General features: G+C 36.2%; 2 protein-coding genes and 1 long non-coding RNA gene across 4 annotated transcripts; 1 reads left to right on the top strand and 2 right to left on the bottom strand.

Annotated features, from left to right (window-relative positions):
- The first annotated feature begins 4,749 nt into the window (after positions 1-4,749).
- On the top strand, positions 4,750-12,358 carry LOC127515837 (uncharacterized). The gene is made up of 2 exons (XR_007930867.1): positions 4,750-4,991; positions 11,524-12,358. It is a non-coding gene; the product is annotated as an uncharacterized LOC127515837 (long non-coding RNA).
- On the bottom strand, positions 5,375-19,719 carry nat16l (N-acetyltransferase 16, like). The gene is made up of 4 exons (XM_051899923.1): positions 18,808-19,719; positions 17,888-18,115; positions 14,669-14,890; positions 5,375-6,362 (listed from the first exon to the last, which is right to left on the bottom strand). The coding sequence occupies exons 2-4, from the start codon at positions 18,074-18,076 to the stop codon at positions 5,793-5,795; spliced, it is 981 nt and encodes a 326-aa protein (XP_051755883.1). The 5' UTR covers positions 18,077-18,115; positions 18,808-19,719; the 3' UTR covers positions 5,375-5,792.
- A 366-nt stretch (positions 19,720-20,085) lies between these two features.
- Positions 20,086-25,508, bottom strand: si:ch211-196f2.6 (immunoglobulin domain-containing protein). Of its 2 annotated transcripts, XM_051899927.1 has the most exons (6): positions 24,481-25,486; positions 22,542-22,907; positions 22,328-22,460; positions 22,135-22,183; positions 21,439-21,589; positions 20,086-20,951 (listed from the first exon to the last, which is right to left on the bottom strand). In XM_051899927.1, the coding sequence occupies exons 1-6, from the start codon at positions 24,530-24,532 to the stop codon at positions 20,923-20,925; spliced, it is 780 nt and encodes a 259-aa protein (XP_051755887.1). In that variant the 5' UTR covers positions 24,533-25,486; the 3' UTR covers positions 20,086-20,922. The 2 variants fall into 2 exon arrangements, with proteins under 2 accessions (XP_051755887.1, XP_051755885.1); XM_051899925.1 differs by lacking the exon at positions 20,086-20,951 and having other exon boundaries at positions 21,134-21,589; positions 24,481-25,508.
- Positions 25,509-25,956: the final 448 nt, after the last annotated feature.

Below are 25,956 nucleotides of genomic sequence, written 5' to 3'. Positions count from 1 at the left end.
TCTTTACCCAGCATGCTCTGGGCCTAATGGCACTCATCATCCTCCATTCCTAGGCTTATTTCCTGTGATTAAGAACTGCCATGGCATCATGGTTGCTTCTCTATAATTTTGTCCCAATGTTTATCAGTTAATGCCTGTCCTCTGTCTTTAAGAAGGTGACTAATTAGTGAAGCACTAAACTGAAAAGGAAGTGAAGCTACACTGATGGCTTTACCTTTTGGAAAATTATGTGGAATATGTACATTGTGTTCCTGCAACATTGTATAATTACTAGAGGCCTTTGCTGCTCGGACAATCCGGATCTGAGTCAACAGGTTGAAGAAGACATATGGACACTCATTGGGAGGGTGAGTCATGATGAGGGGGTTATCAAAGTAAATTAATAGCTGCTCTTAAATGCTGTCTTTGGCATCTGGAAACAAACCCAAAGTGAAGCAAGTTTGCCTATCTGTGACGTGAGTACTTTTCTCTACTCATTAAGGAGAAAAGTAAAAAGATTAATTTAATAACAGTGGTAATCTGATTAATTATACAGTCTAACAATGTTATTTTGTTATTTCAGTTGGTTTGATGCCTTTTTAATTGCAAACTCCAAAAAAATTTTCAGAACCAAGCCATTCATAAGCAATAAATAAATAAATAAATAAAAACTTTATGCCTTTGTCTTTTGTCTTAATTAAGTTTTATTGGTCCTTGTTCTATTGTCATCAAATGTAATTATGTAAATCCATGAAACGTCCTTCTTGGACAAGTTAAAACAAGTGTCAATATATTCTAATTTAAGCATGAGCTGGAAAAGAATAGATTCATGTTCTCCTGTAACATAAATCTAATATATAATATTATAAATAATATGCATAATAATACAGTGCAATAATACAGTAACAGTTTTACCACTAGCATCATTTTATATGAGGATATTTCAACTATTTTGATCAGAAATTTGCCCCATAAAAGTACGAAATAAATACAAAGTTGTGTCATGAAACTCTAGATGACACAGGCTTTTAGTTCCTTAAATTAATCTGCTTGCAATCACATCATTCTCTATAGGGCACAGCTGATTGGTTCTTGCTGTATCAGTAGCCAATGAGCTCGCTGCTCAACCTTCAATCCTTCAAACAAGGTCAGCATTTGCTGTAGCAGTTGCAGCGCACTTTCAGAAACCCTCCACCTTCCCCAGCTCCACCTGTATAGACCTGCTACAGGTAATTCATGTACACTATATTGTACAGCAGCAGCATGTCTTACTTGCTCACAGCATTGTGTCGTGTATGTATTGGCAGTAGCAAGTTCCATGCTTGTGCTGCAGCAGCGTAGCAGACCTAGTCTGCCAAGATCAAACATATCAATATTGTAATATCCATTAGAAAGCCAAACACTCCAAAAGTTGTCATGACAGAACATTAGTGCTACATCTATTAATTTATGGGATCACTGGTTCACCTTATGACAGTTACTTAAGAATTTAAAGCCATAACATCAAACAAAACTATCATCATCACGGTATAGTTTTGTAACACTTGTAAACAATAGGTGTTTCATATATAGAGCATCTCTGAACAGCTCTGTGGTACAAAATTGTCTTAAAGGGTTAGTTCACCCAAAAATGAAAATAATGTCATTTATTACTCACCCTCATGTCGTTCCACACCCGTAAGACCTTCATTCATCTTCGGAACACAAATTAAGATATTTTTGTTGAAATCCTGTGGCTCAGTGAAGCCTGCATAGCCAGCAATGACATTTCCTCTCTCAAGATCCATTAATGTACTATAAACATATTTAAATCAGTTCATGTGAGTACAGTGGTTCAATATTAATATTATAAAGTGACGAGAATATTTTTAGTGCGCCAAAAAAAACCAAAATAACGACTTATATAGTGATGGCCGATTTCAAAACACTGCTTCAGGAAGCTTCGGAGCGTTATGAATCGGCGCGTCGAATCATGATTTGGATCGCGTGTCAAACCGCCAAACTGCTGAAATCATGTGACTTTGGCGCTCCAAACCGCTGATTCGACACGCTGATTCGACACGCTGACTGATAACGCTTCATGAAGCAGTGTTTTGAAATCGGCCATCACTATATAAGTCGTTATTTTGTTAGCTTATTCTCGTCGCTTTATAATATTAATATTGAACCACTGTACTCACATGAACTGATTTAAATATGTTTTAGTACATTAATGGATCTTGAGAGAGGAAATGTCATTGCTGGCTATGGAGGCCTCACTGAGCCATCGGATTATAACAAAAATAAAAAATATCTTACGGGTGTGGAACGGCATGAGGGTGAGTAATAAATTACATTATTTTCATTTTTGGGTGAACTAACCCTTTAAATGGCCTCTAACACCTTTCATTTCACAGTATTTTAAATGTCTTTGCTGTAGTACAATCACTACAAGGCCAAATACACACCAAACATATCTGAATGTGTAATTTGACAAAATGTGAGAGAAGTACCTCGTTTTCAGGTAATCGCTTCTTTAGTAAGTCTTTAGCCCATGACAACTGGTACTTTGCAGACCTGCACACACTGACAGTGGCCCACAGGGTAGTAAAATTGGGATAATCTACAGCGGAAGCTCAGTGAATTCCAAATTTAACACAGAGAGTGGCTTATCATCATCATCATGATAATAATTATCTGCTCCAGCAGCAACCAGTTCTCTCTCTTTCTCTTCCATTTCTGAGATGCGTCATGTGGCTAGGTCAAATCCATACAAGTGCCAGGAAGTGAAAGAAAGCAAATTAGGAAAATGAGAACAAGAAACGACATAAAGCATTGAGTCATTCTAGTAGACAAATCCAGTAACTCAAATCAAGGGAGAGCTGCATTTTACCCTTTGTACTTCCAGAGGTTTCAAGCACTGCATTACTTGGACAGATCTTAAAAAGTCTGACAAAACTTCTAAATACCAACTAACTACTGTAACTCAAACCTTCACCAGCAAAAACATTTCGGAGAACTGTGTCCTTACACCCCACCCCTGCTTTTCCTGGTCGCCAAAACAGCCACATTATCACTTCTGCGGTAATGGCTCTGACTAACAGAGCTGTATTTCAATAAGGACACGAGAGGCAGCTCAGTGCTGCCTGCTTTTGGTGAAAAATGGAACTGCAGTCTTTTCTACTGTAGAAATTTGAGGCATCAATTCCAGTCTTATTTTTATGGATGCCTTGTCTGCATTGCTGGAGAAATAACTCTCATTCATGTACAAAGACAGATAGACACTGAGAGGAGAATTAAAGGTCTTCATTAATGAAGTGTATGAATGAAATTCCCCCAAAGTCATATATGACCCACAAAATGCAATTTAGACTAACAGAATTATTATTGTGATCCACATGTATACACATTATTGTCCTTCCATCATTATTAGACATTACCCTGCAACTGACCATTCAAATTTATTTTCGATTTGTACTTGTGCTGCTGAAGGAGAGAAAGAATAGAGAGAGAATTACTTTGGAGGCCTTGCAGATTCTCCAGAGTGATAGTCATAAAGCAAACAATGATCTTATATTTAACTCAAGGTCAATAACTATGACTGACCTTGAGTCGAATTAATTTAAAGTTGTTTATATGTGTGCAAAATAATATTTAATTTTATATTATAGTTAATGCAGCATTTTCTGCTGCATGCTGCACAATACAGAGGAAATCTTTCATTTTGCATCACACATTCTTATATATTGGGTCCACAGGATAATGCAAGTTTTCCTCAGCATGTTGGCTGCTTCGTGTACTTAAATTCATTCATAAAAGCTTTACAAAAGAGGCCTGCTTTGAGCCTGTCTGCTCTGTGCCCGATAGTAAAAGACACACAAAGGACTGTTTCTCAGACATAGATTATGTGACATGAAACATGAAACAAAACCAAAATCAACGTTACATTATGTCAAATCCAAGATTAAAGTTCACTGTCAGTTACAGCTGTCCCCTCTTAGTCCTGGCCTTGGTTTAATCTGTGTCTTGAAATCTGGCCCAAAATGCATTTCTCATCTAAGCATCAAGTTCAAATGAGAAGTCGTCACACACTTCTGGTTATTGCTAATAGCTTATGTTTTTACATAATTTTAAATAAATAAGTTTTATATGAGTTTTGAAGACAATAAAAATAATTAAAAAACATAAAATATATATTATATCATATAAAATAAATAAAAAATGAAACATTACATCATAAAATAAATTTAGATAATGTAAATTAATTTTAAAAGTACTGAATAGTGTTGAAATTCATTGTCACAGATCAGAGTATGCAATTTTGTACAAATAAAACATTTTGAAAACTGTTACCCAAAAATTTAGCTGTATAAATGCTTTAAACTCATAGAAAGAAAACATAATAGTAACTCATGACAATAAAGTGACTCATTTAGTGTGCAGTTTTCATTATCTTCTGCTCTTTTCACTAACATACTTCATCTACTGTGATCCACTGAATGCCATCCAGTTTGTGACTGATAATTTGTTAATAAGTTAATCAGTGATGCAGTTGTTAAGCCTTTCTCATATGTTAATAATTCAGTCTCTCGTGGTCCATGATCAAATGTAATGCATGTCAGAATGAATGTGACAAGTTAGAAATCTGGTTAATAAATGTCATATAAGCTTTTTATAACAGCATGCATGAAATACAGTGTACACCTCAAATGTAATATTTCATGAGTGGACAAAATGTCTCCACTTTTTCCATCAGTCTATTTAATGAAGTTGATGACTGTAATTGTGTGTCTGGATGGGTGTCTTCATGTGTGCTTGTGAAAAGAGGGAGGGAGAAGGTGATCTGCTCTGTCATGAGATGCTCTGTAATAAGGTCTGGTACGAGGAACAGATGGACATTATTTGAGAGACAGAACTGGAACTAAATGAGTGTAATGACAAGCCAAGTGCTTCAGCAGAGCAAGAGTGACGTGAAACTAATGGAGGAGGAGAAACGAAAGGACAGAGGCGGAATAGTGAGAACGACGGAAGGGGTGAGCGTGACGGAAAGACATAAATCATGGTTGTAAAGTAAAGAGAGAGTATTACGAAGGGAAAAAATAACAGGAAAGAATGTGATGGAGAAAGAGAGAGAGAGGGGGGGAACAACATAGATGGTCAGAGGAGGAGAATAATTTGCTGATGGATAGATTCTCAGCACATCCATTACACTGTTGCCTGTTTCTCAGATGTCACATATTTTCTCCAAAGGACTCCTCGTGTGCTTTTCCATCATGAAAGGCAATTACAAAACACCCTAGTGGAAAAAGAGGCTGATTTTCCAGTGTTAACATCCTTTTCTCTTGTCACTGCCGATATCAGTTGCCTAACAGCTGTAATGTATCATACATACAGTAAAAGACACTGTGACTTTCAATTTTGTTGTATTTATTTTGAAAAAGTTTAATGATTAATTTTGAAGTTGTTATATACAGTATTGATTTTTTTTTTTTTAAGCACATGCGTGTGAAGTATGAAGTACTTTTCTTTTAAACACTTATTTCATAAATCATTCTGTACTCATGAGACATGAAGGAACAAATACATGCCTCATGTTTCTGACACCAGCACATTTTATAGTAATGAGTTCACAGATGGTTTGCCTTGTTTCACTCAGACACAAATTACAAAAGTGCTACAATAGCTTGACTAACTGATTTAACATGTTAAACAAACACTTTGTTTAAACAAAGCTGATTCCATGTTGTCCATTATGGTCAAGACAACATCAATCACCAAAAAATTAAACAAGCCTTTCTTTAGCCTTTTCTTTTCTCTATCCTCTTTAGGTATCATTATAACTCTCTTTCCAATAACAGCTGCTCCCAGTAATCTTGAAACTGCTTCACCGTGTCATGGCCCACACAAAACTGCTTTAAATCTTCCCATATAGCCTGATGCATATATATATGAACCACAACTATTCCTTGAATCTCACTTTTCGCACTGTCCAGGTGAGCTGTTAATGCCTTCTTTGCTAAAGAAGTGTCTGTCCCATACAGGTCGATATTAAAACGTAGAGACCCTCCATTAAATGGAATAGGATAGGGAGGTGTGTGGAGGCTCATGAACAGGGGTTTCCCACAAGAACCATCTACAAACCATGTCAGGTTTCGCTTTGACAAGATGTGAAGGTTACTCTCCATGAGTTTCAAGGGCTCCCAGTCCTGGATTATAGCACCCCCTGGAAGCTGAAGTCTGGAAGACAGGTCTGAATCCAAAAGAAGGGCCTTAAGAGCATCCAAGTCCTTTACAGACACTAAAGGACGGCTGCTATTGGACCCATCTGACGCTAGCAGTTTTTCCTTCAGACCTGAGACAAAGCTATTAAGACCCTCAGAATTCCCCAACAGAGACAGAACAGCCTGGTTTAAAAGACAGAAAGAAAAAAACAGAGATAAATGTTGCTGTGGTAAGGATCAAAGAGCGAGTCAAGAAGAAAGAAGAACATTTATTAGAGTGCATAATTCATCTAAGAACAACATCAAAGATAACAATATAAAAAGACAAATGCAGATTACACACTATTTTGATCATCAAGCATTTTAAAATTAATATTTAAGTCTATGGTTATGTTAAGATTATATTTTGCTATTGGCCCCAAGTATATATTTTTGACCAATCAGCTTTCTTAAGTTCATCACTCTCATTGGTTGGTGCTTACTGCTTATTGTTTTACGTGTAGTAAAGCGTAAAGTTTAGGGTATAGCGTTGGAAAGAGTGTATATATAATAATAATTAATCAGGTAGCCTAAACACAAGTTAATATTGCCTAAAATGTCAAAAAGACAATCAAGCATATTTTCATTTTCCATATCCATGCGGTTTCTGATCAAAAGAGATCCCAAAGTTGAAACTGCTAATACTAATCAGGATAGGGGGAGACATAAACATAGGGTCAGTCAGAATCAGAAATCAATGTAATGGAAGGGGCAACAACATCAAAGGTGAGAGAGAATATCACTGATCAACTGAAAAATATGGTCTCAACAAAGCTATATACATGTAGTTAGGGCCGTGCAAAAACATATGAATAATGCTCTTATAGTTGTGACATCACCGTTCAGTGACATTGTATGTTCTGGGAAAACGTCTCGGTTGTGTCGAACCGACAGGTTGGGGGTCGTCCTTGGGAGCCTCAATCACCTCTGAGAGTACAACAACAAGTACAGCAACACTCACTCGTAACACCCAGAGTAAAAAGACCTCAGGTCTCCTTTTCAAGGAGGCTACTCTCCTTTCCAAGAGGTCACTGCAGCTGTAGGGCCTCTTCTGAAAAATTTTTTTTAGGCAGTAAGCCTAATCCTAGAGTTCACAGCTGCGTACACCTGGTTGTTAACGTTGTTAACTCAGTGAGAAAGGAACACTACGGAGATCACATCCTACCCTATGGACTAGCCAGTGGCAAGTACTACATAGGGAAAAAGTCTATGGTGGGCCCCACTGAAGGGGAGACTACCTGCCATAGTGAGTGGTGATGGAGCTAGCTTCATCCACTGGGTTCACCGCTAGGGAAACTGAACAGTGGAAAAATACATCTTATGGGGTCACCGTTAGGGACGACTACATACAGGTGCACTTTCCAGATTACAAGGGCTCACCTGAAATGATGGAGAAGGGTGGCCTAGTGTTCGCCATTCAAGAGGAACTCACCTAGACCGGAAAAAGTGCACATTATCACCTCGGAGTGGGGAAAGGCTCTGTTGCAAGCACTACACCCACCCGGCTCGACCGAAGCTTACCTGATATCACCGAAAACTCAGAATGAGACTTTTTCCATTCGGAGACTGTAAAATCTCACGAAGGTGCTGGGTGTAGCCCGCAGCTCTACATGTCTGCTAGATAAACACCATGTGACAACTCTGAAGTGTTGGCAATACCCCAAGTGGAGTGAGCTCTCACTTCCAATGGGCACTGTATATTTTGGGCCTGATAGGCCTGGAGAATGGCATCCACAATCCAGTGAGCCATTCTCTGCTTGGAGACAGCCTTCCCCTTCTTCTGACCTCTGCAGACTAAGAGCCTGTTCAGATTGTCAGAAACTCTGTGTTCGGTCCAGGTCTGAATTCCAGGCACGATTCACTGACTGAGAGGGCTTGTAGGTTGTCCTCCATCCTCCTAAAAGATGTGAGCGCAATCAGGAGGGCCGTCTTCATGGAGAGGGCACTAAGCACCACTGATTGCAAAGGTTTAAATGGATCTTTCTGCAGAGCCTGTAAGACTAGGGAAATATCCCAAGAGGGGATGAGGCGAGGTCTCGGAGGTTGAATCAGGAACTTAAGCATCAGGTCGTGCTTCCCCAAAGACTTGTCATCCACAGTGTCGTGATTCGCTGCTATTGCAGCCACGTAAATGTTAAGAGTGGAAGTGGCAGAGTGGCAGGTGGCTCTCGAGGCCCTGCTGTAGGAAGGAGAGCAGAGACCTGACACCACATCTCCATGGGTCTTCACCTGGGGAAGAAAACCACGTAGTAAAAATGCACCACTTCAGGTCATATAGCTGCCTAGCAGAGGGGGCTCTGGCCTGAGTGATGGTATCTATCACTGCTGGAGATACACCTCTGAATTCCTCCTCGTCCCATTCAGGGACCAGCTGTGGAGGTTCCAGAGGTCTGGGCACGGATACCAGATTGTGCCCTACCCTTGAGAAAGAAGGTCCTTCCTCAGGGCAATCCACCAGGGAAGGGCTGTTGCCATGAGTGTGAGATCTGAGAACCAAGTAGAGTGCAACCATTAGGACTTGTTCTTCGTTGTCCCTGAATCTGCACAGTGTCTGTGCAATGAGGCTTACTGGGGCAAACGCATATTTGTGTAGGCCCCGGAGTCAGCTGTGCGCCAGAGCATCCATGCCGAGGGGGGCCTCGGTCAGACAGCACCACAGAGCGCAGTGGGAGGATACCTGGGAGGCAAACAGGTCTACTTGTGCCTCTCCGAATCTACTCCATATTAGCTGGACCACCTGGGGATGGAGTCTCCATTCTTTGTGGTGCGTGACCTGTCGTGAGAGCGCATCGGCTGCATAATTGAGGTCACCCGGGATGTGAATGGCACGCAGTGATTCAGTCACTGCTGACTCCAGAGAAGATGGCTGGCGAGTTGTGCCATTTGCCCCAGCCATAACATCATAATTTCTCATTTGGAGCATTGTGTTGGAATTAAAGGTCCCTCAGAGCTCCATTCTTGGGCCTATCCTGCTCTCCTTATACATCCCTTTGGGTCCATTTTTAGGAAGTATGGCATCACATTTCATTGTTATGCAGATGATACACAACTCTATCTGCCTTTGAAACAGAAAGATACTAACTCCATAGCACCATTGCTGGCGCGTTTTGCTGGATTTTCTTCACATAGCAGCAAAATCGACTTAATATACTCTGTCATTTTTTGTCATACAGATAAAAGTAATACATCAATTGAAACTACAGAATGTCTGCTTTTATTTGTGTGCACACACAGTAAAAACAAAATGTTGTGCTTTTTGCAAAATAAAGAAAAGACTGTTTAAATATAAATCCTACATGTTTCCAACATTTATAAGCTCTATAATATAACAAATATGATACATAAAATTTCACAGAGATAATATGAACATTTAAACAAGATTTCTTTGACCTGTTTTGGACAGATTATGAAGTGTTTACTGTGAAATAGCCTAGTGCCACATCAGTGAAGCTTTTTTTTTTTTTTTTTTTTTTTTCCGCAATAAATTCAGCTTTGCGTCACAGAAATAAATTATATTAAAATAGAACACCATTATTTTAAATTGTAATAATATTTCAGATTTGAGAATCATAGTGACCAGATATTAGAACACATTAGACTGCATAAATATGATGGGGAGATCACTGACAGGAAGCAGGAAAGTTTTTTTTCTTCAGTGCACAGAAACACCAAACACCTTGGAATGCCAGGTAAGTGATGTTCACTTATATCTTTGAACAGGATTTATTTCCAGGTAAAACTGTACTCAAAATGTGCCTTTGACTCTCATTTATATTGTTGACTATATTCTAAATAAACTACAAAATAAACTACTTTGCCCTCACATTCTTTAGTTCTCACTCACATGAGTATTCATGTCTCCATGCATACTGTCTTTCTAAACAAAAAGTCTCCTACAAAATTTAAATCAATATATTGTTTTATGTGAATGAGTAGGCGGGATGATTTTCACATCATGTTGAAGCAAAAAATTCTAGGCTTCTACATTCAGTACCCAGAAGTCTTGTGGACACATATTTAGTATTTGTTTTGTGGCCTTATTTGAGTGACTTAAATTTTTTGTTTTTTTCAATAACCATGCATAAACATTATTCTCTCAAAAATACAAACGTACATACATGTTGCTCACATATTATGGTAGCCTGGTTTGTGCTGAATACAGTGTAATGACACTTTTGCCATTAATATGTTTATAAGCAACTGAAAAAAGCAAATATCAGGGCATGTCAAAACTTCCCCAGGGCCCCAAAAATCCTCAGACCCCAGAGAGTTAATGATTTTGAAACTGTTATACATGTTTTTATCTCAACCTGCCTTGACTACTGTAATGGCCTTTATGTAGGTATTAGCCAAGCCTCCCTAACACGATTGCAGATGGAACAGAATGCTGCTGCTCATCTGTTAACAGGACCGCGCAAAAGGGAACATATTACACCAATATTGGGCTCCCTTCACTGGCTTTCTGTTTATTTTAGAATTGATTTTAAGATTTTAGTTTTAATATTTAAATCATTAAATGGACTAGCACCAAGATATCTTTCTGATTTAATACAGGGTCCATCAAGAGCACTTAGGTCCACTGAGCATTTACTTTTAGTCGTCCCTCAAGCAAGGCTGAAGAACAGTTGCAGCCCCAAAACTTTGGAATGATTTGCCTCTATATGTTATGCAGGCCCAAACATTTTCTGCTTTTAAATCTAGTCTTAAAACTCATTTTTACTCTTTGGCGTAACTCAGTAACTCATTATTAACTTAGTATGAGAGCTGTTTTTATGATGTTCTAGTTTTTTGTTTTGTTGTAAGTGTTTACTGTTTTATTCTGATTATGTCTATACAGCACTTTGGTAAACACTTATTTTTAAAGGTGCTCTATAAATAAACTTTGAGTTGAGGTATTTATATCATATGATATAGTTAAGCAATATCACACGAGTAATGAGTGCAATTTCACATGAGAGATGTTTTTGTCCCGAATGTGTTTATTTAACATCTGACAGGAAAATATTCAATAAGTACTGCAGATGATGAGTACATCACAACATGTAATAGACATCTGAGTGATGTGTGTGTGTATTCACTGTTGTCAACACTGATTACATTACATGAATGAAAATAATGTAAATAAACAAAAGTACAAGTAACTAGACATAAGTTATCTATTTTAGTTGTCGATAAATTAAGGAACATTTGTGTTGGGTAAAAAGTGAGTTAACACATCATCAACTACTTCAACATGTAAATGCAGTATTGAGCAGTTAAAAAAAAAAATCTCAGAGGAAACTTGAATCTTGTCTGGATGTTACAGGGACAGATGAGCATGTGTATTTATCCGGTGAAGAGAGACTGATGAAGGAATGCTGCCATCAAAAGCTTTGAGTGAGTATACTACAGAAATGAATACAAAGTCTATTTATATCTTAAGTTGTACTTTATTTTAATTATCGTAATTTTAAACAGGGTTATTACAGCACTTTTCTGATTCTTGATGTCTGTATGTTTGCTGCAGAGCTTTTGTGGTGGAGCAGGACCTGCAAGGAAAGGTGACGGCAGCATTTGTGGGGAAAAAAAAGAAAAAAGGAACCAGCAGGGATTGAACAGCGTGAAGGTGAGTAAATAATGACTGAATTTATTAGTTTGGGGGAACTAACCCTTTATGCCCCTAAATAGAAACTGTATGAAATGTATGTATGCATTTATATTATAGTAGTACCTTCAAAAAGTAACTTTAAGAAATAAGCAGCTTTATTGAGTGTTTGTGCCTAAGACACTAACAAAAAAGGATTTACAAAAATCACATTTATTAACAGTTATGCATTTCGCAGATGCTTTTATCCTAAGCGACTTACAGTGCTCTTATTACAGGGACGATCAATGTGGAGTAACCTGGAGTAGAGTGTCTTGCTCAAGGACACACTGGTGGTGACGCTGCGGAGATCGAGCCAGCAACCTTCTGCTTACCACCTACTGGCAGTTTTAGTTTCTTATTTAGAGTGTCACTTCATTAAAGTGCCCCATTATGCTTTTTCAAATATTACCTTTAATGCTATGTGTAATGTAGCTGTCTGTGAATGTAAATGATCTGCAAAGTTGTGAAGCCGAAAGTGCAAGATAAATAAAGTTGAGAAAAAAAAAAAAAAAAAGAGTTGACTCTGAACCGCTTAAACGAGTCATCAGGAATTCGAATCCCACTTCCGTTATTGTGTACATGTCGAGAAGACGTTTTTTGCTCTTCAAAAGCAAATTCTCTTTGTAAACACTTCCAAAGGATGAGGATGTGAAGAATAACCTTTTGACGACTGCTTCTCAAATCTCTGAGGTCTAAATGGGATTTACAAAATGCTTATTCATTAAAGGTGCAATGTGTAAATTTTAGCAGCATCTAGCGGTGAGGTTTCGAACTGCAACTAACAGCGCGCACCCCTCCCTTTCGGAGAAGCTACGGTGGCCGTCTGGCCAACACGACAAAGATGTCGTCGTCTGAGACAGCAGAGAATACATTACCCACTACTACTTTGTGCGTATTCAACTTAGTGACGATGCAAGCTGCCCCTAAAAACACCATCGAACATAGTGACGAAACGTGATCTGTAGAGTAGTTTGTCTGTTTAGGGTTACTGTAGAAACATGCCGGCACATAATGGCAACTTGACATGGAGCGGGGACACACGGGGTATGAGATAGAAATGCCTCATTCTGAGGTAATAAAAACATAACAGTTCATTATGTAAGGTCTTTATGCACCAATGAAAACATAGTTATGTATATTATGTTGCATTTCTGTCAATAGATCATCCCAAATTTTACACACTGCACCTTTAAAGATGGGACAGTACCCACTGTATTTGGACCAACTTGCTCCTCAAAATCACAACCTGTAAGTATGATTCATTATTGATGTATATATTTTCTACCGAGTGCTCAAAATGCGTTTTATATTGTGTAGCCTATGTCTCCGGCTAACTCATGTTATTATTGTCTTACTGAAATACTTTTGCAAATCAGCTGTTGGACTCTATTACCTAAAACTGTGTCCATTAATGCAGATTGTCTGCTGTTCTTACTACTTTGAGAAATGGAGCAAGGTTTGTTTTACAAACTTTAATGTTACATCAGTCATTCACGTTAGTGCTCGGCTAACGTATGCATGGTTAATGATACTGTTGATAATACAGTTACCACATGTGCTCCGCAATAAATTAGAAATATACACATTGGATTGTTGATGGGACATACACTTGTTAATGCTGATGTAGAGGAATTAGAGTTGCAACATCTCATATTGTACGTCAAACTGAGTAGCGTATCACTGAGAAATGTCCTGAGAAGTTGTCCTTGCGATGGAAGTCTGGGTTGAATAACTAGTTCCAATGTTTCATCATCGCACTCGCGCTCGGATTGATATAAAATTGACGCCATCATTTACAGGGTATAAAATTAGTCTTTACAGGGTAAGCTCCGGAAGCCTCCAGTCCAGAACTGGAGTTCTGTTATGGTAATAGCCTTTTGCTGTTGTCGGGTGCTATAAGTGGTAGACCAATCACAACAGAATGTGCCATCTGGCCAATCAGAGCAGAGCAGGCTCACGGAAAGGAGGGGTTTAGAGAGACTGAAGCATCAGACGAGTTGTTTGAGAATCAGTGAAAAAAATGTGGTAATGTGCAATGTAAATTATGAGAAAATGAAAGTGTTTTCTGATCTTGGATGCACATAAACCTGTTGTAGGAGACCGCCTAAATAAAATTAGGAACCTTTAAAATAGCATAATAGGGGCACTTTAAAAAAAGATGATTTCATATTTTGGGGATAGTTTGCCAAAAAATTTTAATTCTGTTTACATTTCTTTACCTTCATGTCGTTTCAAACCTGCATGATTTTCTTTCTTTTGTGGAACATAAAAAGATATTTTGAAGAATGTTAGTAACCAAACTGTTTTGGTCTACAAGTATATCTAAATACCAATTCAGATGCAGCTTCTGAAAAATAAATTCTGAAAAAATTACAATTAATTAGATTACTTAAGTGGCACATCATCGAATTAAATAGATTAAAAATTTGAATTGCTTACCAGCCCTAAAATATACTATTGTTCATTATTAATTAATCTTTGTTCATAATACATTAAATAAAGTTAGCAAGAACTGAGCTGGATGATGACGTCACTGTTTTCTACAGAGCTGCTTTAATAGCTGAATTGAACTCATTCCATATGAGCTTTACAGTTATTGAACTGAACTGAATCAACACTGAACTGATTTCAGCTGAATAATAACACTATTGTCTTTTTAGAGCTACTTTCCAGCAGAATTGAATTTTGTTTGCATTACTGAATCATTTTTCTGTGCATCACTGTAAAGTTGCTTTAAAACAATCTGTTTTGTATAGAGTGCTTATACTGAACAATAAAGGTGACTTGAAATATGTTTCACTTTTCAAATATCAATTTAACTTACCCGTCTGGCCAGCAGTGTGAACTTGCGTAGTTTTTCAGGCCCTGGGTCTGTTCTGGTGAGGCGCTTGGTCTTCACATTGGGGTAGACCTTCTTTATGTAGCCATCAACAAATGTCTGTATCACTCCAGCCAGACCACGGCCCCTTTCATTCGGACACACTCTTAATCCCTCAACTATCACAGTTTCACCTCCATCAACCACCAGGCCTGACTCCAGCGCCAACTAAAGGCACACAGGAATAATTATTTTAGGTTAAAAAAGGTTAAAATACCTGAGCTGCGTCCGAAATCGCATACTCTCTTAAATAGGCACATATTTCCTGTGAATGTGCTTTTGTTCATAGTTACAATTTTTCTGAATCAATTTGACACATTTCTCCAAACTCAGATCACTGCATTCAAAACAATTAACACGGTGATCTGAACAATTTGTAATTGTCAGTTTTCATTCATTTCATACAAATTATAAATCATATGCATAATTTTCTCAAAACATTGTGTACAAAATTCTCAAATGTGTTCACAACAGTTCACACAGCCAATTAAATTAATATATCAGGGGGAAAAAAAAAATTGCAAAATTTGTAATTTGTCAACTATAAAAGCTATTTTAAAAAGTAACAAACATTGTTATACAACTTTTAAAAAAAAATAAATAAATAATAATCATGAGAAAGGAAAAAGACAGTGGTGGAAGGTGGTGGAGAGAGTTTAGAGGTGTAATGAGAGGAAGAGGAAGAGTGGAACAGGTAGAAATAGATGAGGGGAGGGGAGCAGAGAGTTTAAGAAAAGGAGAGGGCATCGGAAGAGTAGAATGGGGAAAAGGAGAAAGAAAAGAGAAGGGTAAGGTGGAGGGCACTGGTGTAGTTGAAAGACATGAACATTGTCTTATATGTTTTTTTTCTTATATGATTGTTTTTTTGCAGGTGACAGACAGCCTATCAATAATCACTCTTGTAGGGTCACGTGTCATGAAGTTCAAGGATTTCCCAGCATTTTTTGAACACTGATGATAAGTTGATGGCAAAATGGAAGAAGATGATTAAATAGAGTTAAATTGAGTTAATATCTTGTAATTATTTTTTTGTTACCTTGCATAATTACTATAGTTATGTGTAGAGCTGCACAATTAATCATAAAAAGATCGCCATCTCGATTCAAACACCCACACAATCTCTTTCCTAAATGATAACAATTCGCCTGTCTCATACCGGAACATTCAAATCTGCATTGGTGCAGTTATCATATAGGTATTTTTATTAAAATGATTACAATTATTAAAATGATCACAGAAGTACTGGGATATAACCACTGATGTATACGATCAAAATAGGGCAAACACCATTTGAAAGTTAAAGGGTTAATTCACCCAAAAATGAAATTTCTGTCATTAATCACTCACCCTCATGTCGTTCCACACACGTAAGACCTTCGTTTATCTTCAGAACACAAATTAAGATTTTTTGATGAAATCCGAGAGTTTTTTTTTTTATCCTCCATTAAAAGCAATGAAATTACTGTCATTCAAGGTCCAGAAAAGTAGTAAAAACATCGTTAAAATAGTCAACGTGACTACAGCGGTTCAAACTTAATGTTATGAAGCTTCTGTGTTTACGTCCTAATGCCGGCTCAGTATTGGCTGGCTCTGGTCACGTGAGCCGCACGACACAGGAGCCAGCCAACAATGAGTCGGCGTTCGGACATAAACACAGAAGCTTCATAACATTAAGTTTGAACCGCTGTAGTCACGTTGACTATTTTAACGATGTTTTTACTACTTTCCTGGACCTTGAATGTCGGTAATTTCGTAGCTTTCAATGCAGGATAAAAAAACCTCTCGGATTTCATCAGAATATCTTAATTTGTGTTCTGAAGATGAACGAAGGTCTTACGGGTGTGGAACGACACAAGGGTGAGTAATTAATAACAGAAATTTCACAATGACACTTGAAATAATGATTGTACCGATTACAAGTGACTGTTAAAAATGTATTTGTCATTGAATTATTCATTCAAGAGATTCATTCAAAAATGCTGACTCGTCCAGTAATGAAACAAGCATTTATGAGTGAGTCATTAAATCATTCAAAATGATTTTTAAAAATAATTCATTCAAATCAATTAAACATTTTTAAATAGACTGCAGCAATTAATATTTTGTCAGAACCTCTGGTAAATGACATGTTATTTTGTTTAGTTGGTGTTCAGAATCGTGGGAGAATCTAATTTTATTGTGGGGGTGGGTAGGAGTGTTAAAAAAAAAAAATGATTATGGCTGTCATTTTGTCAATTCAGTTGTTTAATTTCTCTAGGTTTTGTAAAATTCTAAAAGCTCTTTATTCCACAGATACTACAAGCTAGTCAGTGTATTCAGTAGGTTGCTTCAGAGGCATGAGGTATTGTAAGCATACATACAACAATGCAACAATAATAAAACAATGCATTGATATATATAAAAAAGGAAATTTACTTTTGACACTTAGGTACTTTTAAAAGACAGTACTTCTGTACTTTTACTTAAATAAAAATCTGTCTTTATAACTTGTAATGGGGCAATGTTTGACCAGCAGTATCTGTACTTTCACCCAAGTAATATAGTTGTATACTTTGTCCACCTCTGATAGTAACAAACAATTACAGTGGTGTTGTTGGCCTTATTTGACTGCCCTAGACTAGAATATACGAAGAGCGAAGCTGTCCAGTCGTATGTCATATCCAGAGTACAAGTATATGGGTCATGAGTCAATCAAATATGCGCACAGCAGAGAACACAGGCACTGATGTGGTTAATTTCAGCCACAAGTTAAAATGTTGTCTTTCTTGAGAACTGCAAGCATTGTATTTCTCAATAGACACATCAGAGCATATTTTAACCATTAACTTTTTCCTATCATAACAGTTAGTGATTTTAATGGTTCATATTTTAACAAACACACAGATGTTAAATGTTAATATTCCATCTCTCTGTATCATTCAAGTTTAGATGACCAAATAAACAAGCTTTGGTAACACTGTAAATTTATTGGAAATCCTAGTTTTATAACATATAGTAAGCTTATATTATATAAACTATTATAAGGTGTGTGTCTATGCTTTAATGAAACATTAGCCTACAATTTAACAACGGTATTTAATATTTCCTCATGGCTTCTGTCAGAGCTACTGTAATATTAGAAAACACGTGAGGTCTATCAAAACTTTTTACTCATATATCACTTACCAGCTTCCCATCTCTCCGTGCTATAATAACCACTCTTCCTGGCTCAGTCATCCAGGAGTGATAGCGATGTGGAAGGTAGTCATTGCCACCGTATATGTCTTGTGATATGGCCATCACGTCATCGTAATCCTCTGGTCTTGCCAGACAGAAGGTCAGTCCATCACTTTCACCCACACAGTGTGAATTCATCGTTACTGCACAGGTGGACTGTAACTTTTTTTGTCTAGTCTAGTCTCAGAAACAAATAAAAACAGATTTAAACAACAACATTAAAAGTCTAAAATATATCAAAAATTAAAATATCTTATTTTAATTGAATGTAATTGTTAAATAGGCCTATTGCAAGCAGATGCAGCCTACGTAGTAGATAAAGTCTGTTAAGCAACTTATTATTCAAACACCTTTTGGTGTTACTGCCAAGTGTGGATAACATTATTAAAAAAAAAAAAAATTATATATATATATATATATATAATGATTCTGGATTACTGTCTAGGGCAGAGGTACCCAATCCTGCTCCTAGAGATCTACCTTCCTGCAAAGTTCAGCTCCAACCCTGATCAAACACATCTGAGCCAGCTAATTAAGATCTTCAGGCACACTTGATAATTACAGACAGGTGTGTTTGATCAGGGTGGGATCTGAACTCCGCAGGTAGGTAGATCTCCAGGACCAGGATTGTACACCTCTGGTCGATGGTAATAAGAAGAAAGTGGACTTGCTATGATCATATGGTCACATTAACCACTAACTAAAGCACAGCTAAAAATGCAACTAACCTACTTTCAAAAACACAAGATAAGCAAAGCGTTACTGATATAAGTTTACAAGCGATACACGTATACACCAAAAGCCGAGCAGAAAATTTCTTCAGTAATGTGGTGTTTGATGGAAAGTGTGTCTCAGTCTGCAGGACTTACCGCGTGACGTGTCGACCAGTCATGTGATTTTGACGTTGTGGTCCAGAAGACAATCTGGATGACAAGTCCCTCCTCGGACGAACATGGACTTTATTCTTGCAGGCTTTTGTTTAAAATGTCTAACCTTGCTTTACAAAGTCTGAACCGCTTTCTTTTGTTTTGTTAATAAGAATGGCATCTTTAATTATAATCATAATTATCCAACATTCGATACCGTGGGCACAGAGATCTTCTTTGAGACGTTTCGAGTAGGCTACATTTAAAAAGCAGTTAAATAATAAACACTAGCGTCTTTAAAAGATACAATCTGAAGCCATTCCCTTTTCAAAAACAGTATCGTAGCCCCACCAAGCGGGTAGAAGGCGACATTGCAGTTTTTTTCTAATAGGCCTCAATAAAAAGAAAGCATGTCTAAAAAGAGTTTTTTTGTTGTTGTTGTTGTTGTTTTTAAAAAAAAAACATAAGAAAATTAGAGTCTTGTTTCAGGAGGTGTCCGATTCTGTGCCATATGTAATTTCTTACTGGAATGGTTTTGTAAGCGACATTCCCTGGGAAGGAATTTTGGACATTACCTCACTAATACTTCAATTAATAGGTTTTACCCAGATACGTGCTCTCTCAAAAGAATTGAGAATGATGTTAATACTAACTGTTCTTTTTGTTTAGAGAAATTTGAAACTACTTTACATTTATTTTGGAATTGCTCTAACACAGTGACATTTTGGTTAAATTTGTTACATACAGAAATTACATATAGAAATGTAATTTTCCTATCACTTATCACAAACATCACATTAAATGTAATTTTTCTAAATGCAAACCTCTTTTAAGATTCAAATTTGAAATGAAAATGTATTTTAATTCTATTGACTTCTCTAAAAACTTGAAAGCAATAAGAACAGTGGCTTTGTTTAAGGACTTGTCACTTATTCTAGACTGAAAGACTGAAGAATTATTGTTGTATTGTTAAGGTATGACAATGGTGACAATTTTTGTTACTGTTGTTGTTGTTTTTTTTTTCAAACATTTCATAATAATTAAAAAAAAAGTCTACAAAGTGTTTTATGTTCAGAGGATGTAATTATGGAAACTTACAACCACAGGCAGGAAGTATAAAACCAGAACAAGAACTAGATAACTGAAGTGCATATCATTTCCATGTCCCATGCAATATATAGGCTATCACATTCACTGATCATAAATAGTTGGAATATACAGAAAGAAAAAAGGATGGTCTGAAAACAAGGTGTGTTCAGGCACATTGTTGGCGTGTTGCTATTTTGAGGCAACTAAAAACGACTGCACCATTGACCAACAAAAACCTGGTCTAAAGTCAATAGCAAAAAAATAGCAAGTTATAGCAAAATTGGATTCGGGCATGTCTGCTTGACCAATTACCAAAGAAGCATGTCAAAATTATTCAGGAAAACAAGATTTTCTTATCAAAGTGATAAAATGTTGTGTTGCAAAAATGAGTACACCCTCTTGAAATATTAAATATTTTTTTCTGGTGTAAGTTTAAGGCAATTTTTGATCAACACAGGTATGTTGAACCAAAACATTTAAAGAGAAGTGATTTCTTTAACAATTAAAAGTGTTATATAGCCCACTGAATGATTCTCAGACTTAATGCTGACGACAATTGAACCACTTGAAAAAGAATCATCAGGAAACTTATTTCTTAATAGCACAAAAGAGGACAGTGGTACAAGAGGATTACCAAATCATTCATTTAAGTGTGAAAACATAGCAAAAGTAACACAGAAATTCAAAAAACAATGGATTTGTGACAAGTCCCCAGAAATAATCATCCAAAATGTTATGGTGTTGCTAGAGGAGGAGTACAGTGAGAAGTGCCTGATTCCCACAGTGAAGTTCAGTGGTAGTAAAGCTCTTAGGGATGTACGAGTGCTGAAGGTGTGAGGGAGTTTTGCTTTAACAATGCTGTCATGAATTCACACACCACTGTCTGTGTGATGTAATACAAAAACTTGAAACAGAAGATGTTACCCTTTCCTCATTTCCTGCGTTGTTGGGCATTTTCTCAACATGACAATGACGATATGCATTCTCCCAAGGTGAAAAACCTCCTGTGGACATGTATTTCACCCAATCTTAACGCTCTTGAGCACCTGTGGGGGATTCTGTAGAGACGAGTTGAATAAAATACATCTTTTATGTATGTGTTCAGAGGGGGTGTATTCATTTATGCTGTGCACTGTATGTATGTATGTGTATATATATATATATATATAAATTGACAGAGTTCATAAAACTAGCCTAGAGAAAATATTCAAAATTATTTGAGACTTGGACTTGTGGCAAAGACTGTCGTAAAAGATTCACAAGTTTATTCAATGATAAAAACATGCATCTTAATCTGAAAATAAAATATTAATTCATTTAATCATTTTTCTTTACATAATACATTGCATTTAGCTTTATACTATTTTACTTTACACAAATATGATAAGATTCCTCTAAATTGCTCTGGAAAGACTAGATAATATGAACTGCTGAAATGTAATCATTCAGTTGTATTTGGCCTCAATGGGCTGCCCTCTACATTTCTCCTTGGTAAGGAACTCTGTCCTAACAGGTGATTAACATGTCCTTGATCAGTCATTGTACCTTGTGTCCATGCTTTGGGTTGGCCTTGGTAAGACTTCCACAGCCGGCCATAGAAAAGGTCATTTTTGATCTTGGCATAAAGTTTTGAGGGGTCAAAGCCATTTGGAGAACTTTGAGAAGTTGGTGCATCATGTGATTCTTCTGTATTTGTCTAAAGTAAGAGATTTACATTTTAGGATGAATATATATATATATATGTCAATAAAATAATAAAAATAAAAAGTATATATTTGCAATAAAGAATAATGTTGCCACAAACAAGGGTCGTGAGAATTGGTCATGTAGAACAGCGCTCAAACTTTAACCGCAACCATGCACGTTCTTGAGAAAATAACAGGAAACTGCTACCTTTAATGTAATCACTTACTATGATAAAGTGTGTTTGAGATTGAAAGGAAATGGCATAGAAAAAATTCAGTACACTTCACTTTTCGCACTTTTACACTGCAAATTCCAGATTGCACTGTGAGCATTTCAACTGTGACTGCTGTTGATATGCTTTTTGTCACATTTAGCTGTTATAATTATAGAATGGTACTGAATAAGTCCTTTAATGTTTGCATGTATAGAATTACCATTTAGAAGAATAGTTAATTATTAACCTTACTCATCTTCTTAATGACAGAAACTTTATCTCTAATAATTTATTCATTTTTTATATATTATTTATTTCAGTTACTTGCTTTAAATTCTTACCTCAGCTGGTGAGTCCGTCTGGTATGTTCGTATCTCAAAAGACTTCCTCCTGCAAAGTCAAATTTCCCATGAAATTACTCTCAGATTGTTTTGTATTTTTTTTATATGCAGTTTTTTGCTTTGTTTTGATCTTTAATGTATAAGCTTAGTCTTTATTGTTGTTGTGTAAATGTCTGTAAGATGTGATCTCTACCTTCTGCAGTTGTTATTTTTGCAGAAGTAGAATAGGATGGTTAGGATAAAGAGGGAAAGAATCGTTCCAATGATCATTGCACCCAAACGTCCAAGTATTCCCAGCTTTGCTTCTTGTTTCATGTAACTAAAATCTATGACGAAAATATCATAATAAAATAAAGAGTCTCAAAGTTATGGCAGAGTATGTGTAGGACAACATGTGCAAGCATTACCTTTTATTGTAGATGCGTTGATACTGACATCTTTTTTACTGATATCAGTACACTGCTCCAGTTTACCCGAAGGAAATGTTATGAACGCACAACAGATATGCACGCTCTCATTTGATGATACTTCAATGAGAAGGGATGATGCTGGACGTGGAGATGTTTTGTTCTGTATCTTCACTTTAGTCTTATATTCACCATTTATGTGAGTTCCAAAATATGGATGATACGTGCCCAGTTTTGTGCGATTCGCACCTCTTAGCATCTCCCAGTTGATTTGTGTCATATTTTCGTCCCCTAAGAGGACACAGGTAATGTTCTGGCCATCTCCATCTCGGCTGTGATTGATAGATATAACACTGTTTGATTTGCCTGTTAAAAAACACAAATGAAAAGCGATTACAAGAATCACTGAGACATAAATCTAAAAATATTAAATAATGAATGCTTAGGTTAAAAAATGCTTACATTCAGTAGGTTTAATCGAGGAAAAAAATAGCGTTTAGTGATGTTAGTAAGCCGATTATTGATTAATCGTTGGGGTTATTCAGTCTAATCACAATTATTTGAGATAACCACAATAATTGTGCAGTTTAAATTTCAATTAAATTTTGCCATCTAAATAAAGGAAATTTAAGCACTTAAAGAAATGCCTTTAAATGTGGTGATGCAAAAGAATCATAATTACTATTATAATGTGCACAAAGATAGTCAAAGGTCTTCCGTCATAAGAATTGTATGTTTAATCAGACTGCATTATATTATATTACAAATAATTACATAAATACTTATATAGATATTAATTTTCACAAAATAAAAGTAAATCATATGGGCCTATATTATTTATTTATTTTTTTTATTATTATATACACATCCAGGTAACACTTTACAATAAGGTCTCATAAGCTGTTCATTGTTTGTTCATGTTAGTTCACAGTGCATGAACCAATGTTAACAAATACAACATTTGATTTCCATAATGCATTAGTAAAAGTTGAAATTAACATTAACTAAAATTAATAAATGCTGTAAAAGTATTGTTCATTCTTAGTTCATGTTAACTAATGTAGTTAACTGATGTTAACTAATGAAACCTTATCGTAAAGTGTTACTGTGAGTAGCAGAACAATTAAATCTTGAATCGCAATTATCTGTATGACGGTTAATCATCAGCACAAAATTCCTGATAATGACCGGTCTAGCTGTTACTGACAAAAACCTTTCTCTCCAGTCAATCTTTATGGCTGTAAACTTGTTATTTATTAATAAGAATAATGCTTTGTCTTCTTCAAACCTATGAAGCCACAATGGAGCCATTTGTTTTATATTTAGATCTCAGAAGTGGTTTATATAAGCCTACCGCAATTTATATACTGCTCTAAACGTTTTAGATAGAACAGCTTATGACGCATGTTGAAACCACAATACAAGCTGTGTTTAGAAGCTAAATTTAATTCGCTCTATTACATTTAATAATCTTGGATAAAAAAATAATACATGCAAAATCCAGTCAGCATAAATAAATCAATGAAAATTCTAAAAAGTGAATTCTAAAAGTAAATCACAAAATGAAAATGAAATACAAATACAACCCATTCATTAAAAGGTACAACAAGACTGAAAAGTAATATGATAATTGAGTGATTATAAGATGCTGTCAGTGAAAGTGCTGTAAGGGTGTTGATCTATGCTTTTGACAATGCTAGTGCGTTATCAAAATTTGAAAACATTTGATAGATGATAGCTTAATTTACCATACAGTCATATTTGTTATTCCATTACTTTAACCGTCTTAAATGTATAAACAAATTGGGCATCCTTTGCTAAAGCTAATAACCAGAGGCTTTTTGATGATCCATTTACTTTTGAAATGTACAAATCTGAATAAAACAAACAAACAAACAAAAAAGCAATTTTTTAGTTATTTCACACAGTATGTACTTACCTGATTCCAGGAAGGCAAGTATGAGAAGAGCACAAAGAAAGTTGCTGCTCATGGTTGACGAGCTAAACCAACACTGACTTTCTCTTCCGCCTGTTTCCTGCTTTGTCTGTTTTTTTTTTTTATCGTGCTGTTATACTGACTTCACACTGGACCACTATACCTGTAAGTCTTACCATCAACCATTTTGAATGAGCATTTTTCTTCTTCTTTCTTTCTTTCTTTTTTTCTTTTTTTGCCAACTCAGTCAGATCTTTGATGTCTCTAAGAAGGAAATGATGCTTAGTGAACGTGGGAGTTTCCACCAAGCATGTCTTTCTACCCAGAAATGGCACTCAAATGAAATTGTCACAAGTTTAAAAGTATAAGGCTTGTAGTATATTATTTGAAATGTAAAAAAAAAAAAAAAAAAATGCAAAAACTGTAAGTAAAGTCATGCTCACCACATAAAGAAAAAATGCACTAGAAATGGAAAAAAAAATCTAGAGGAAATGGAATCATTTAATGGAAACTGCAAGAGAAGGCGAAAATAATGGAAACAAATCAAATATGTTAATTGCAAATGCGTCACCTTTTATTCTCAGTGCAGCTTTAATCCACATTAAAATGATGCAATACTTGAATTGTACATGATATATTGCCCAGCCAGGAGGTTAAAGAATTTTACTACAAGGTAAAAAATTAGATGACCAGACACACGCACACACAGAAATGTCAAGCTAGGACTCTGCTGACACCAACTTGCCAACCACTTTTTGTCTTCTGCTCCCCCACAGCCCCATCTGTAAGACTGTAAGTAGTACATTGACACCAAACCATAAAGATGTTCATTTTGACTCTTAATATCACTTTATATTATCATTAAAATTATTATAGGGATAGTTGACCCAAAAATGAAAATTTTATCATCATTTACATGTTGTTCCAACCAAACAGTTGATGGGCCCCATTGATGTCCATCAACTCTTTGGTTTCCCATATTCTTCAAAATACCTTCTTTGTGTTCAGCAAAAAAAAAAAAAAATTCATACAGGTTTGGAACAACTTGAGGGTGAGTAAATGATGACAGAATTTTCATTTTTGGGTCAACTATCCCTTTAATTGTCCATTATTACAATGATTCACTTTTAAACTAAAGAACAAACTAACTGATGTAAGGGATCATCTGTGTTTCATGTGTGTTTGGGTGGGTTTTACACGTTTAGTTCTGTCTCCTGAGTTTCAGTTAGTTTCCATGGCTTTTCATAGAATTTGAGTATCAGTTGCACCTGTCGTTAATTTCGTTGATGGTAGTCAACAATTGTATCCCTTAAAACTCATCTTTGATAACCAAAATTACATATTTAAACTTTTTTTTTTCCTTGAAAATGCAAATTAGCCCCGCCTCCACTTATGCACACCATCTCAGAGATCCACTTGTTGACGATCACACATTGACGTGATTGGTTACAAGGTAGTTTGTGACGTCAGAAACACTAG

This window comes from Ctenopharyngodon idella, chromosome 7 (genome assembly GCF_019924925.1).
Source record: "Ctenopharyngodon idella isolate HZGC_01 chromosome 7, HZGC01, whole genome shotgun sequence".
Classification (NCBI taxonomy): domain Eukaryota; kingdom Metazoa; phylum Chordata; class Actinopteri; order Cypriniformes; family Xenocyprididae; genus Ctenopharyngodon; species Ctenopharyngodon idella.
This window is presented reverse-complemented; position numbering and strand designations above follow the sequence as displayed.